The 16031-nt window shown below is 47.1% G+C and overlaps 1 protein-coding gene across 1 annotated transcript in view; it reads right to left on the bottom strand.

Annotated features, from left to right (window-relative positions):
* Positions 1-2016: 2016 nt before the first annotated feature.
* Positions 2017-16031, bottom strand: part of LOC121852253 (brefeldin A-inhibited guanine nucleotide-exchange protein 1-like) — a 36849-nt gene continuing 22834 nt past the window's right edge. The window contains 12 exon segments of the mRNA XM_042346340.1: positions 2017-2076; positions 3318-3425; positions 3594-3669; positions 4379-4514; positions 6739-6874; positions 8716-8845; positions 10843-10973; positions 13083-13243; positions 14454-14626; positions 15049-15118; positions 15121-15199; positions 15795-15964. Of these exon segments, the coding sequence (XP_042202274.1) occupies positions 2017-2076; positions 3318-3425; positions 3594-3669; positions 4379-4514; positions 6739-6874; positions 8716-8845; positions 10843-10973; positions 13083-13243; positions 14454-14626; positions 15049-15118; positions 15121-15199; positions 15795-15964 (1430 nt within the window).

The raw sequence follows: 16031 nt of genomic DNA, 5'->3' as shown, positions 1-16031 counted from the left end.
GCAGAGCCAGTTCAGCCTGGTGTCGACAGCGAGCGACGAGCAGGGCCGCGGCAAGGGCCTGAGTAAGGAGGACATTAGCGGGCCTCTGTATGGCGCCAGCACCGTTCACTAATCCATGCCACCGTTCACAATCCATGACGTCAGCACCATTCACAATGCAGAGCCAGTTCAGCCTGGTGTCGACAGCGAGCGACAAACGGCTGTGGGAAGGACCTGAGTAAGGAGGACACTAGCGGGCCTCTGTATGGCGCCAGCACCGTTCACTATTCTTTTCAGCTGCTCTCATTCTTTAAAGAATATGAATTCCTGCAATCACGAACGTTTAAGTCAAAAGCTGCTCTCATAGATTATAGCCATTTGTCAATCCAGTGCTGGATGAGGGCAGCATGCCCCATGCTGCGGGGGTCCTGGGGTTTTTAGACTATTTGGCTGCTCGAATTGTCCGCGTGATAAGCCGCCACTTTGTTGAGCTATCATTTGTGTCTTCTAAAGAAGAGCTATATAGCTCAGTGGGCCTTAGCTGGTCAAATAAAACAAGTTTAGTTTGAAGTTTAATGGTCGTCATCAGGACAGCTTGTGTTGTGTTCGAAATGTCGTGGTTTTTGTTTTATTTGTATTATTTTTATTAACTTTATTATTATTTTTATTATTGAAAGAACCAATGAATATCAACTCCTGCAGTCACGAAAGTTTTAAGTGAAAATGTATCCATAATACAGGTTTTTATTTTTTTACAAATCGAAGCTTTGCTCTCCAACACACTGGTGTGCTGTACCAGTAATGAATTAACATGTTCTGTTTACGTGACAAACCTTACTAACTGGCTGTGTCGGGTGGTGGCGTGGCGGCGGGTTTAACGACACATTTATATATTTACACGATCTAACCCCAAAAAACGTTGCATTATGGATATTGTCGCGAAGGCCTACGTGTTATACATACATACGTGGAGTACAGGGTGATTGGCCCACTTTGTCACGCGCACAATTGGAGTCCATCGCATCGGTCATTGAAAAAAATGAAGTGGGCCTGAGCAAGACACGCTGCAAGAAGGGCTCGCGGGGGGGGCAGTTGGTCAGAACTATCCACGGAGTGGCAGCCAAAGTCGAGACCGCACGACAGTGAGAGAAGTTCAACATACAGACACAGATATTGTGCTGGCGAGAGTTTGTGCCGCCCCCTCCCCCCCTTGACGCCTGCCACGTCTGTGCCGCACGCAGGGATGTCCGAGCAGAAGCTGTTCGCCGCGCTGCTCATCAAGTGCGTGGTCCAGCTGGAGCTCATCCAGACGATCGACAACATCGTGTTCTTCCCCGCCACCAGCAAGAAGGAGGACGCCGAGAATCTTGCCGCAGCCCAGGTGTGATTCGGGGTCACGATGCGGTTCAAGAATCGGTTCTTGTTTTAGTTTTGTGCCGTCTGCCTTGGGGGTTACTGCTCGTTTGATTCTGTTCGGCTGAAGGGTTCGTCCGCGGTTAACTAGCGTATGTATTTTGCATTAATTGCAAGTCAGCGATTCATACGCGCGCATTTTAACGCGTGTTCCCTGAATATGAGAATTGAAGCTTGTTCTGTGAACATGGAGAGCTTTATATTTAGCAATATTTTCCATTCCTAACGTGATATTTTTTTGTTCAAATTGCACGACTTCACGACTACTTTATTCTATTTTTGGTGACTCGGGTCACTCTTGCAACAATTGAGACTCCTTCCTCGTCTCTCTTTGACTTCTCACCCGAGTTAAACGAAAGCAACGGGAAACCCGAACTTTGCCCGTGACTGATGTCGCTTTGCCAATTGTGCGATCGCAGCGCGACTCTGACGCGGACGTGCACATCGACACGGAGGACCAGGGCATGTACCGCTACCTGAGCTCCAACCAGCTGTTCAAGCTGCTCGACTGCCTCTCGAGTCCCACCGATTTGCAAGGCCTTCAACGCCAGCCATGAGCAGCGTACCGCACTCTGGAAGGCTGGTAGGGCCTCGCACGCAACCAATGTTTTTTTTTTCACCTTCTTAGTTTAATGCCCGGCAACGCCAACATTGGCCTGCGTTGGCAAAGCTGCTCAAGGCCAACTGTTAGTCCATGAGCCAGAGCAGAGATTGGTACCACTTGAGTTAGAAACCTTCCCTAAGAATGTCATGCTTCCGATCGTTGTCCTGACGTGAGTAGGGCAGAGAGCCACTTTTTTCCCATTCTCCTACCCTGTGAGCACCTGACCCTCGGGGCTTTTGTCAGCGGAATATCTGTGCCGCCCCCCCCTTGCCGCTCGCTCTCTGTACCGGGCTCTTGTTCAATAATAATAATTAAATAGCGATAAAAAACCTTAGTTGTATCTATGCATTTAAAATGTCCAATAAGGGTGAATTATTTGACAACCCACTCATTTCAAATGGGTATCACGGTTCACTGTTGTTTGGTCGCATGAAGAAATTAGAACCACCAATATTATGCCGCTCACGTGGTACCGCCAAATTGGGCCTTGGTTCGTGGACTGTGTTGTCTGCTTGTGGAAGTGCAATTGAGAAGAATTTCTCAGTCGTTTTTAAAATAATACTTTACCGCAGTGGTTCTGAACCTCTACTGCAGTCTTGCACCCCCTGAAGGGGCTTCTCGCACCCTAGGACTGTGTGCACCCCAGGTTAAGAACCATTGCTTTATCGTATGAAATTAAAACTAGGACCGGTCAGATTTTTGGTTCACTTTGTTTGGTCCGATTAAGTTATTTGTTGAAAAATCGTTTGGAAAATTGATAGGAGGGTTAAATATATATATGTATGTCTTAAAAGAACAGCTTATTCTTGTCATAAATAGGATGGAATCTTACACATCATTTATGTATATGTTAATGAATGTGTTAAGGCCACGGTAAAGAGTGTTCAATGAGAGGAGAACACTACATATATGAATTGGATTTACTAATGTACAGCTATATTAGGTAAATGATGTCACAAATGCATACATCGCAAACACACATGCCAGTGGAGGCTGTTAAATGGAAACAAATTGGTTTAGGGAAAGGGGAAATCACTCGATACCAATAAAAAAATGGAAATTTTGATTAAATCAGCTATAATGATGTCTCCTATGTCTTAATGGAAACCCCGGTGCGTACTTTATGGTTGTGCTTGCGTCACGCCATTGTATGTGCATGTGCGTGCTTGTATGTGTTTCCGTGTGTGTGTGTCTGCGCTCATGTGCCTGTGCGCTATGAACCTGGTGACCCGGGTTTGATTCCCGCTCACGGCAAATTCCAGTGACGATTACTTGAACCGGTCCTGGGTCCCTCCTAGGTCGACTCGCCTCAAATGAGTACCTGCTGTGATGTGTAAACATCGCAAATATTCCAGGTGTCGCCCGATGGCCGGTCAGCGTGTTCGTCCGTGCGAACCGACACGTCGAAGGAGCGCTGCGACACGGCATCCTGGCCATCGACGGCAGAACGGGAAGGGCAGGGAGTGGGAGACGGAAGACGAGGGATGGGTCAGGTCGGTCAACTTTATCGGGTCGTGCCCGCAAGCGGCAATGCTGCCAGGCCAGACGAACGTGACTCATGCAACGGCTCTCGCCCTTCCCCGGGGAAGTTGCTTACCAAGGGCTTTTCGCTGCCATCGCCGTGAGACGGAGAGGACTCGCCCTCCACACCCACGGGTCTCCACGTCAGCAACCTGGCGGCATCAACAACACCAAAGGATTCTCGTTTGAAACGAAATGCACAACTGGTGACGGAACGACGGGCAAAGGGGAAAACACGCCAAACAGGACAACTGCTGTGGAGATGGAGCGACGATGCGATCCACCCGTGAAAAGCGGTGACATGGATTGCGCCGCTGTAGGACTGCGAGGGACGGCAATGGTGTGAGGACTTAATCCAGCAGTGGATGGACAATGGCTGCTGCTGATGATGCATAATTAAGCTTAATAAGCTGCCACAAGCACAATACTGGTAGTTATCAGTGAGGTTTATGTATTTGTACTGTTTATAAAACGACAATTGTTCTATCACAGGTTGCCTTTGCTCTGACTTTGGTTAACAATAATAATGCTCGTGACAATGGTTGTGATGATGGATTGGCACCGTAGAGTGCACAAGTGCACAGGTGGTCGTTATCTCAGTAGTTAACCCATAACGCCGAGGCTAATTCCGCGAGCTCCTGCCAGCGAGCCTTATGAACACCGAATGTGGCCTCCAAGTGCACCTAGCCTGGCACAAGTGCCTTGGTGGCATCTTCAATTGTCGTCGTTGATGAGAACGCTGCCGCTGCTGCCATTGCTGCCGCTGTTAATAACGATAATCGTGATTACAATTACGACGATGGCAATGCGTCGCGAGCACGTGACCAAATAAGCTTGGCTGGTTGTGCGCGTGTCTCACGCGTTGGGATGGTGGTCTTGAAGATGTCGAGCATGCAGGAGCACGTCTTGTCCCACGTGCTCGGCGAAAACTTCTCTCCGTTGAGAATCACCACGTTCTCCAGACAGTTGGTGCCCGAGCGAGCCAGCTGCTCATTGTCTGTAAGAAAGCAAAGATTGATCCACGGGGCACACGTCGACAATACGCACACAAGTGAAACGTCAAGTCTTCAGCGTCAATGTACATTGAGAAATTACAGAATCAGAATATTTATTTATACTGGAGGAATCTGATGAGCTATGAAGCTCTTTTTCACAGATGTCTAGAAGTGGGCAGGTAAGAGCGTCACAACAACAAACAGTACAAAAACACAATAGTAGTGCAAAGTACAAGATAATAAAATAACCCAAACACATACAAATAAACTAAACTATCCCCATCCTACCAGGCAAAGCCCACTGAGGTATTAACTTATTATTCAGAAGCTTAAATCAAATGCTGGTCGAGCGAAAGAAAACCTTGTTCCTCAAAACATTACAAAATATCCAGCAGCGTGCACCTCTGATCTTTGAGCTACTGAATGGAGATTTAACAGCAAGTGGTATGTGCTCAAAACAGCATGCCGCTGGATGCATTGTAAAGCATTAGTTAATAAGGCTGGAAGCTCAAATCCATAAAAACCCCACTATCTTTACAGTACTTAAACAGGCCGAAAGACGCCATCGCCGGTCAAAACAACAACAAAATTGTAACATATTTCATGCCGTGGCACTCAGTGGCTCAGGTTGACGCTCTGGGATCGTCAACGCGCGATTAACTGCGCGTTCGGCAATTGGGGCCATGCTGCTATTGCGAGCTATAAAGCCGCGGGGAGAAGTGCATCCTTAAAAACAATGTTCAACCTCAATGGTAAACGGTAATTGTGCCCGAGGGGGGGGTGCTCCCGGCATCCTAACGCGTCCACGTGAAAGTGCCCTGGACTTCAGCGATGATCCCCCGTGCGATGCGGATATGGGGAGCAATGCATCACGTTACAACGGCACTTTCATCTGTAAGCACGAAACAACGTTTTTGCCGAGCGGCATGTTCTTTGTCCTTACGGCCTGTGGCCACAAGACGCCTATTGCTTTGAAACGGCTGGCAAATGCAATTTATCAATCACTGCAAACATCTTGTCTTCACTAAGTATGAGAGGGGAATGTCGGCATCACATTCCTGTGCATTACAATTGGAAAATGTGAAGGTGTGGTCTGCTAAGGTTATATCTGTGAAATATTGGACGTATGAAATAGCTTTATAGCTCATCAAATTCCTCCGGTAACACATTCCTGCGGAGGGAGCTGGTAGGAACGTTGGGTTTCTCGGTCAATGGCCAGGGTCAAAGGCGGCGTGGTGTATTCTGCAAATATGGCCGCTGTGAGGGCGGGCACAAGCCGGCGTGAGTAGGTTAAACGTTGAGTTTTATAAGGGCACCACGGGGTGACAAACCCCTCCCCACCCAGCCCCACCCCTCCCACCCCCACCCAGCCCCAGGGTGAAGGAGCGACGCTCACAACAATGAATAGAGCACTAGGTGGCTAAAACGCAGCGAGCTGGTATAGTGGGGAGTGCAGGGGGTGTATCTTCCAGTTATCATGGTCAGTTAACCCATAATGCCTGGGTCTGTCCTCGGATTTGCTGTAGCGATAATTCGTCACTTCATTTTCATCATCATACATACATGCTAGCAGAGTATTGATGATACTCTGAACTTCTTTCACACCATACATAGGCAACCGTGCTAATCGGAGGTGCGAGAACACAGAGTCAGCAGTGCTGTAGTAGTTCTGGGTATAATGTTTTATCGTCTCTTAGTGTTGTTTTGCTCTGGGGGACGGACATTCTTGCATCAGCTCATTCGCAACCACGTGGCCAAATTACGGTCTGCCATCATTCTACCTATATTCTTGGTTCTTTCGGTAGTCGCGTAGAAGAGAAATAATAAAAATAAACCAATTAAATTCTCACAACGTTTCGATTGCAACACAAGAAATCATCATCAGGTGTGAAAACCACAGCAAGAAAACCACAGCAAGAAAAATTGCTGTGGTTTTCACACCTGATGATGATTGCTTGTGTTGCAATCGAAACATCGTGAAAATGTAATTGTTTTATTTGATGTTATATTTTTTATTTTATTATTTCCCTTCTACGCGACTTTACCGAAAGAACCGAGAATATGAATCCCTGCAGTCACGAAAGCTTTAAATCCAAATCATTCTCCCTCTTTACCAAGTAAAGCACCTAGCCCCGGATGAGCACCGCAGCACCGCCGCTGTGGGTGGCAAACGACGGCTGCTGCCGCCGCCGCTGCTGTCGTCGTCGCCGCGTGCATTTTACAGACCTTGCTGCACACACCAGTAGAGCTGCGAGAAGATGTCATCGAGCAGGATGTCGTCGAGCACCTCATAGTACTGCGTGAACACGTCGCAGATGGCGTAGAGCGCGTGGTTGCAGGTCGTCGTCATCCATTCCGTTTTCTGCTCGGTGGGGCGGGGAGGGGAAATAAAGACGTCGGTAGCGACGACGCCGGAAGAGGGACAAACGAAGCGTAAAAAAACCCATCAGCAGCGACACTGGGCAGATAAGAATGGCGTCGCTGGAGGTTAGCTGTTATCGAGCGTGCAGAGCAAATAAACACCGTTGCGTTCACCAGCCACGTTGTAGAACTGTAGAAGGCTGGCGAACTTAAACATGGGCATTAATGAACAACTTTACTCCAATCTTATTTGTGGATTAAGAGAATATGCTGCAGTTTGAAATGTAACCATATAGGCTGGAAATTTAAATAAAACATACTTTGAAGTGTAATCCGCTCAACACAATACAAAAAAAATTCAGCCACCACATGGATTTTGAAAAATCGTCCAAAAAAATCAATAGTCCCATCCCAACATTCTGTCCAAAATCAATAATTAATTCACAGACGCCTGTCTGGCACGTCAAAGCAGCACGCGTCGTAAATGGTTTGATAAATCACACCGTTATTTTACGACATTTATTTTTAACGAAAACAGCATAATGTAAGAGAAGTGCTGTCTCCCAGGCTGCCGTTTAAACGCGAGTGACGTGGAAGTCCAGGAGGCTGTGGATTTCACTTGGTGGCGTATCCAGTGGCAGTGATGCGAACCTCCCTCCCCTCCGCAATATCTTTCCCGCTGTAACATTTCACCCATGTTCTGTCCAATCAACTGCTGTGTGGAGAAGCACAGCACTGTGATAATTAAGTGACTGTGGCCAACGCTTGCAAAAATGCAAATTACAAATATTGACGATCATGACGACGATCGCTTTGTGTTGTGATCGAAACGTCGTAGGTTTTTTGTTATTTTCTTTTAACCTATCTACGTGACTTTACCGAAAGACCCAAAGAATATTAATTCCTGTAGTCAAGAAAGCTTTAAGTTTACAAATATTGTCTTTTGGAGAGGTTGGTATGCGCTGCTCTCATGTTGAAACTATGCAAATGTCAGACCGAAGTAATGTCTCCTTTCAAATGTGTGTTTGAATTGGTCTCTCTAAACATGCATATAAAATAGATACGCAAACATTATTTGTGGTTTAGTGAGCTTTGGAACCATATGCTATGTATACTTAAGTCCTTTTTGTCAACACTCCACTGTGGGATGAGGGGGCCTCCCCCCATAGCTCGCGGGTCACTGGAGTTTATTTGACCACACTTCAGGGTACCGGTTAGTGCGGGTCAGTGAAGTTGAGCAGCATAGGCGTGGGAGCATACGAGTACAGCACAATAATAAATGTGCTGGACTGCCCCTCTGCAGCAGCCGATAACCACCTGGTTGCCCATCCAAGTATTATCCAGGCTCAGCCCTGCTGCTTGAATTCCGAGATCTGACGAGATCGAGATCATTCCGGGCGCTTTGAGCATAGCCGCCTAACCGCCCCCCCCCCCCCCCCCCAAAATGCAATGATCTTTAAACAATGTAAACAAATTCTAGATTTGAAGCTTTCGTGACTGCAAGATTCATATTCTTAGGTTTTTTCGGTAAAGTCACGTAGGTAAAATATTAAAATTAATAAAAGTAAAATAAAAATAAATAACATTAAATAATAGAATATATTTTATTTTTATTTAACTTTTTATTAATTTTAATTTTTTACCTACGTGACTTTACCGAAAAAACCTAAGAAAAATGTAAAACAAAGAAACATGAAGCATGCCACTATTTGTCAATCTCTTAAGCCTGCAAAAAGCTATGGTTTAATAACCTCTGGATACGCCACCTGCCCGATTGATTGTTCACCTGACCCATCACCTCAAAAAGTTGGTGAAAAAGATGTTTCCCCTTACGCTTTTCACCTCTGTCTGCTGCTCGGGCAGCTTCATGTTGTCAAAGATGCGGAACACGATTCGGAAGAGGTCCTGCCACCAGTGCTTCTCAAACGTGTGCCCATATGTCTTCATGATCTCAAACATCACCGTCAGGCCCCTGCGTAAAAAGCGTGGAGAGCCACACACATTGTAGTCGACGATTCAAACAGTCACCGTTCATACGCGAGCCTCACACCCATCATGGAATGGTTTACGCGAACACTATTTTCCCCGTTTAACACGTAGGCTTTCGCGACCAATATTATTCATAATAAACGTTTTTGGTTAGATCGCGTTATTTATAACAATAACGCACATTACAACTGATTACTAATCTACAACTCACATCGTAACAATTGCCTGATTACCAATCTAGTATATAATTACAATAACCCCCCCCCTCCGCCTCACATCGTTGCACCTGATGAGTTAATGATGATGTCACCTGCTGCTGCTGCTCTATTTAAGACCGGGAGCAAGAGCAGAGCCTCACCATTCTGGCGAATTGCCCGATGATGCCTGATGCAATTACCAGCGAAACGTCGTACTCAAAAATGGTAAATGTTGTCGTTTCACTCTTAACACATCGGTGGGCTAAAGTAGTGAACTATTTGTCTTTTGTCAACGTGACGCTTTTTTGCTGATTGGCCGTGTCAGGTGGTGGAGGGTTACGCCACATTTATAAATAACGCGATCTAAACCCATAAACGTTTATTATGAACACTATTTTCCCCTCAACGCAAAGCCAAAATTACAGGGCACAAACCTTAAAGCAAGGTTCTCCACTATATATTTTGTGACAGGCCACACAAAATAATTCTGAGCCCCTGATTTACTGCAGGAGGCAAGCGGTTCCATATTTTCATCAAATAATCCAATTAAATATTGCGCAGTACATTTCAAGCCAATAATTACTCCAACATTCACTCCTTGCCCTCCATTAACCGTGCAACTCATAGCCGATAGACACAACCCGTGTCAATCCAAAGCTGGATGCCCGTCTCCCCACGTGGAACGGGTCGTGGGAGGTTATTTAAAAATACTAAAGCGGGCTTTGTCAGCACGGGTTTAGGATGGTAGGCAGCAGAGAAGTGGGAGCGTAGCTAGACAGCACAGGGGTGGGGAACCTTTTTTCTGCAAGGGCCATTTGGATATTTATAACATCATTCGCCAGCCATACAAAATTAAATTTATGTTGCTATGAAAAAAGCTTCTAGATATATTGCATTTAGAGTCGTGCGGTTGCCTTGGCAGGGCCAGACCAAATGATTTTGCGATTTTGCGGGCCTAATACGGCCCGCGGGCTGAACGTTCATGGATTTTGCTGCACTGCCATCTGCTGTCCATAATGCAGCCCCGCAAATATTTATAACATCGATCACATTTTCACAACAGGTTTTTTGGGTTAGATCGCGTAAATATATAAATGTGTCGTTAAACCCGCCACCACCCGACACAGCCAATTAGTAAGGTTTGTCACGTAAACAGAACACGCCAATTCGTTACTAGTGCAGCACTAACCGGTGTGTTGGAGAGCAAAGCCACAACATTTACAATCAGAGTACGACTTTTTGCCAGTAATTACAGCTAGCTTCATCAGGCGACAGCCAGATATGTGGAAAAATCCTCCTGTTTCGTTCGTTAAATAGAGAGGTAGATGTGATGAAATCACTTTTGACCTCTTCTTGCGCGAAGTAGGGGGGGAGATTATTCATTTATATGGTAATCAACGTACATTAAAAGCATGCACATTATGCAAGCCCATTGTTCCGTATGAATGTTGAACTTTCGCACAGTTCGTACATAGCCAACCATGCGAATCGGAGAACCTGCCATGGATGGTGGTCACTATGCACAGGCTCAACACCGAAACCCTCCTTTAGCAATCCGATAAGAACGGGCGCATCGCGGGCGATCTGGTCAAGGATCATAGTCAACATATCTTCGTCATCATCAAATCATGGAAGATGGCCCCTTCAAGCTACAGCCGTCTCGACTTGTGATCCTTGATGTAGTTCCTCCGATTAGCACGGTTGGCTACGTACGCTGCAAAAGAAAGTTCAACACACATACGTACACCTGCCGACTCCCACGTGACAATCGTGCAGAGCTAACCTGGTGCGGACGTCCAGCTTGCAGCGGTTGATGATGCAGGAGAGCTCAAAGAGGATGGGGAACCACCCTCGCACCCACACGCGGTCCTCTGGCACCACGTTGATGTCGTCGCTCGTGTGCTCGCGGAATGTCTGACAAGAAAGATCAAGAGCCGCGTGCAATTAACCCATTAACCCAGGGTGGGGGTCCCCCGTTCACCTGTGGATCTCGGAACACGCAAACGGTTCAGCGTTAGTTTTATTTAGGCGTAGTAGTGCCGCTGTTTGTTGGCACCGCAAAAAACTGTAGCGACACAACCACACTCCATGACAGCTGTCGTCAAACTGTGCCACGCACCCTCCCACATGTCTGTGAGGGAGCCTCGGTAAAGATAGCTATTTTATTTGAATTTTCCACTTTGATGACGTACACGCAACGTACGTCATCGGATCGGGGACAGGGTTAAGAATGTGAGCAGGTTGATCCATTTAGAAATACCCCAATGACTTCCAATGACCCTCTCTCAACTTTCTTCCCAACAGATTAATTTGGTGAAAGCAATTGTTTGCTCCATATATCCAGGAGACACTGAGAATCATAATCAGAATATTTATTTACACTGGAGGAATCCGATGTGCTACAATAAAGCTCTTTTCCACAAATGTCCAGTAGTTGCACAGGTGGTCGCATGCAGCACCTTGCGCAATGTACGGTGGTTTTCCACCGAGGGTCCCCCAAGCCTAGACTTGCCGGTTGGGGAAATGGAAAGAATGACATGGAATGTGATGTACGGTGCTTTGAGATGCTGAGGCATATAAGCCAGTGCCACTAGATATACGTGCTAAATAAAAATCCTTAAAATATTTATCACTCCACGGTACTCTTCGGGAAACTGCAGTGGCCTGGCCATTGTAAGCAGGCTTGGCCAACAACGTTGCAAGAAAGTGTGCCGTGAAAGAGATAAAAGAGGAAGGACCCAGATAAAATTTGGGATGCCAAACATTGGCAAGCGGGGTTACGTTAAACCACAGCTGTCTATTAAGTCACCGTAGAACGTCAACCGTGAGAAGAGACGGTCAACATGCAGCTGTGACCCACCGGTTAAGAGAATTACTTATAATGCGGCATTCGAGGACTTCAACAAAGCCATGCTTACACGGTGCGGCTGTAGAGATTGGGTGTTTGTATTGCCCATTGCCATTGAGCCACTTTGACAGCGATCGATTGATCCCTGCCACGACCTGCTCAGACTACACAAGAATTATGAACGCGTGCAGCGTTCTGCAGGTGAACGCCAAAAGGCCTGAGGGTTATTTCTTTTTTTATCGCATGTGCTCAGAGGAAGTCTGAATATAAGTCAAATTAAATGTTTCAATCCGTGTGAATGTAATATCTTTACCACCACCCCATCTCTGCAACTATATTTGAACTCTTTTAAAAACCGCCATCCTCAAGTGTCAATGTAATTTAATTGGGAAGACCCACTGCGAATGCACCACCTCCAAAAAATATCTTCAAACATTTTCCTTGCAATAATTCCAAGCTTGTCTCGCACATCCACCGTGATGACATGGGCCCAGATGCTCAGATGCATTTACTTTACACAACAGACGGCGTGTGCGTCGCACCACAAACAAGCAACCTCTCTCACTTGCTTTAACACAAAGATGCAGGCGAAGTGTGTGTGTGGGTGTTTGTGCAATGTCATAATCACAATAAAAATAATTCATACAGAGCCGTAACAAGGCAAACCATTAAGAGAGCGCTGAACAAACAACAAAAACATTAAACATGAATCATTAGTCGAGTGCAATGAGAAACAGAGAGAGCGTCACTTGTGGCTATTGACAAGCAGCGTAGTTTTGACTGAGCTTTTGAAGCAGCAGCTCGAACAGGCAGTGACACACCATTGCCGGCACGTGGGTCGGCAAATGCGTAATTGTGCGTTGTGTGAGAGGGTAGCGGTTAGCGCAGCTATGCTACAAAACCGGCGACCCGAGATCGATTTCTGCTCACGGCCAATGCTGGTAACGATTACCTGAACCGAGCCTGGGCGTCTCAGAGGTAGACTCAGCCTCAAATGAGTACCTGGTGCGGTGTGTAATCATCACCACTGGGGAGACATAGGCGGCCGGGCGTGGTGCTGGCCACCCACCACCCGCTTCGTGTGCCCTGCCAGCCTTCATAGGTGCTAGTCGCTAACAGCACTTTCCCCAACAGTCTGTTCAGGCTATAGGGGGGATCTTTGTCTTTGCTCTCACCTGTGGCCGCTCAGACACGTATTTGGCACAGTGCCGGATGAGGCGGATGGCCTCCATGCTCGTATCGGGGAAGGCTGCGTTGCAGGCAAATTCCGAGAGGCACTTGACGGCATCCTGGAACGAATCGATGGTGGTCGGGAAGTGCCTCTCGAACACCGTGGCTGGGGCAGGACACAGGAGGCGGGAAGAGACACAAAAATCAAGAGGACGGCGGTGACGTACGGTTAACGAGAGAAATTTACTTGAGGTTGACCTGCAGAACGTCTAAAGTCACCAACATCAATATGTATAATAATGGACTCTTAAGAGATTATCTGCGCACCAATTAGCCAAATGGAAAATAACTTGAAGTGAAGGTGTCTGCAGCTGCTATAGCCACTGTTACCACGTCGTTGGAAAGAAATTATTTGCTAAGTATTTAACGAAGTAACAATTATAGTGGTTGGCACAGGAGGGCAGACGTTCAAGAGGCCTTGTGAAAACGAGTGCAGGGATGCGTTGATGAAGACAGAAGATGGGAAGAGTAAAAGGCATGGAGACGTTTTTCCATCCACCAACCTAAGCAATGCCTGTACATGACGACGAGTGATGATGATCATGATGATGGCAAAGTACAGTATCTTAGTCGTAGAAAGCTATTGCATATTTTCAGGTTCGTGACATTTTCCAACGAATGGTGAACAATTGCACACACAGACCCTGCTACAAAGCACAAGCGTGCATTACCATAGATGTAATATAATGACGCGTTCATTTGTAATTGTTCACGCGCCTTAAGAACTATTTTGTAAAATGAGCTCCCGGATGGGGGGGGGGTGAGGGGGGAAAGCGGTTTCACAAAAACGCTCAAGTGGAGTCAAGCAGCTGCATAGCTCGGTGGTTCAAGGCTCGGATGGTGGCGGCGCTGGGCGTGAGTGAGCGATCCAAGTGAAAGCTTCGGCCCTGAAGCAGGCTCGGAGGCCCCTGGATTCGTGAGCTCAAATTAAAATGCTAATGTCCATGACAAGCTCACGAGCATTATAAGACAGGTAAGGCCCACTTAGCTATATAGCTCTTTAATCAGAAGCAACCTGGCCACAAATAATAGCTCAACGAAGTGGCTTATCACATGGAAATGTAAAGCAGACAAATACTCTAAAAGCATGCTTCTAAATGTGGAGAAAAAAACTGGAGGACCTGGAGAAAAATCCCACACGACCACAGGGAGAGAGACACGCAAACTCCAAATACACAGGCATCAGGGTCGGATCGAACCCACGATCTCCTGCATACCAGGCAAAGTAGTTAACATCTGGCCACCATGGCAGGTTCATTGGCACTCCAAAGGACTCGCGCTACCACTCTGGTGTCAGTGAGTTTTGCGCTACGCACTGACGATGTGGCTGGTGGTCTGGAAGGCGAGCTCCACGATGCTCTCGTCCTGGTCAGACGCTGCCAGGTGGAACACGGAGAAGATGTTCTTCCAGCCCGAGCGGATGTTGGCCGCTTGCGAGTTCACCATCTGGGTTATGCAGCGCACCACCATGTCCCGCACCGTCGGGGACCTGCGCGCCACAGCCAAAACAACCGGGTGTTAGTGACATTAGTGTGAAAGAAAAAGGAAATAAGAAAAAATATATAAAGGCGCAGCCCTGCAATTGCTTGTTCAAGTCACTGCTATTCGAAGGGTCTCCACGAGAGGGTGTTTTAGCTTACCCAGACACAGTCTCACCCCACCCACACGCGATATGCAGATCGACTAAGTGTAATGTAGCCATTTACACCGCGCGGCGGACAGAGACTTGCACCGTTGTTTGTTAAAATGCCGCACAGGGAGATAAAGTCGGCGACCTCTGGATTGCAAGCCCAGTGTGCGGTAATACACCGTCGCTGTATCCACCTCCCATGCATACAAACCCTTGCAGAAATAAAAAAATCTAAGCAATGCAAGTCATTCAAAAGTTCAACGACAAGGGTGCTTCCTGACCGGTTCCTCTTCATGATGTGCTCGAAGGGCCGCAGGAAGTCCTTCTGGAAGCGGAAGTTGGCAAGCTCGCCTTCTCCAGGAACTTCATGGAGAGCTGCCGCAGCGAGTCGAGTGCGAAGAACGCCACGTCCTCGTTGGGGTTGCAGCCGACCTGGAGCGCAAAGGCACGTGACGCATGTGCCACGCCGGAGGTTGGCACGTGTGACCGCTAAGAAGCACTTAATCGTCAACCCTCCCCTGGGTTCAATGTCATGTTGAACAGCATCAGAACATCGCATGGCAGTTGACGCCATCTCCTAAATGAAACATAACACGCAACATATTGTGGCCAAACATCCCGACACCGAAACATTACCTGCATATTATATATTCAACTACAATTACTCGTGGCTACGTCGCTGTTACTGAGCAAATGTTGCAGGATCTTCATGATAAAAATGGTCTTGATACTCAATGAAGCTCTCTTGGGAAAATAAATGGAATAAGACAGCTACATAGAGCTCAGTGGGGTCTTACTTGGCAAAATAAAACGTATTTTTCTTGATGGATTTATATATATATTCATATAAAAGATTTCGATTTAAAGCTTTCGTGACTGCAGGTGACATTTACCGAAAGAACCAAGAAGACATATAAAAAGATTGTACCGGGGGAACGCGATAATTCAACCGGGCGGCAAGTAGCGGAGTAAGCGACGAACGGCAGTGGCCAGGGTTCGGGGAGGAGGCTTAGGGGGGCGCGCGCACCTTGTTGAAGTGGTCCCCCACCACCTCCCAGATGCGCGACCACTGCAGACGGATGCGGCCCATGTTGTAGTAGGAGATCTCCACGATCTTCTGCAGGCTAAACATGCGCGGGTGGGACGGCGACGCCAGCTCGTCCATCGACACGGCGCACAGGCAGCGCACAAAGTCCACTGTGGGGAGCAGACGCAAAACCGTTTTGAAAGCCGTTGGCTATTTTTTAATAAATAAAATACAAAT

Source organism: Callorhinchus milii, unplaced genomic scaffold, assembly GCF_018977255.1.
Source record: "Callorhinchus milii isolate IMCB2004 unplaced genomic scaffold, IMCB_Cmil_1.0 Scaffold642, whole genome shotgun sequence".
NCBI lineage: Eukaryota > Metazoa > Chordata > Chondrichthyes > Chimaeriformes > Callorhinchidae > Callorhinchus > Callorhinchus milii.
This window is presented reverse-complemented; position numbering and strand designations above follow the sequence as displayed.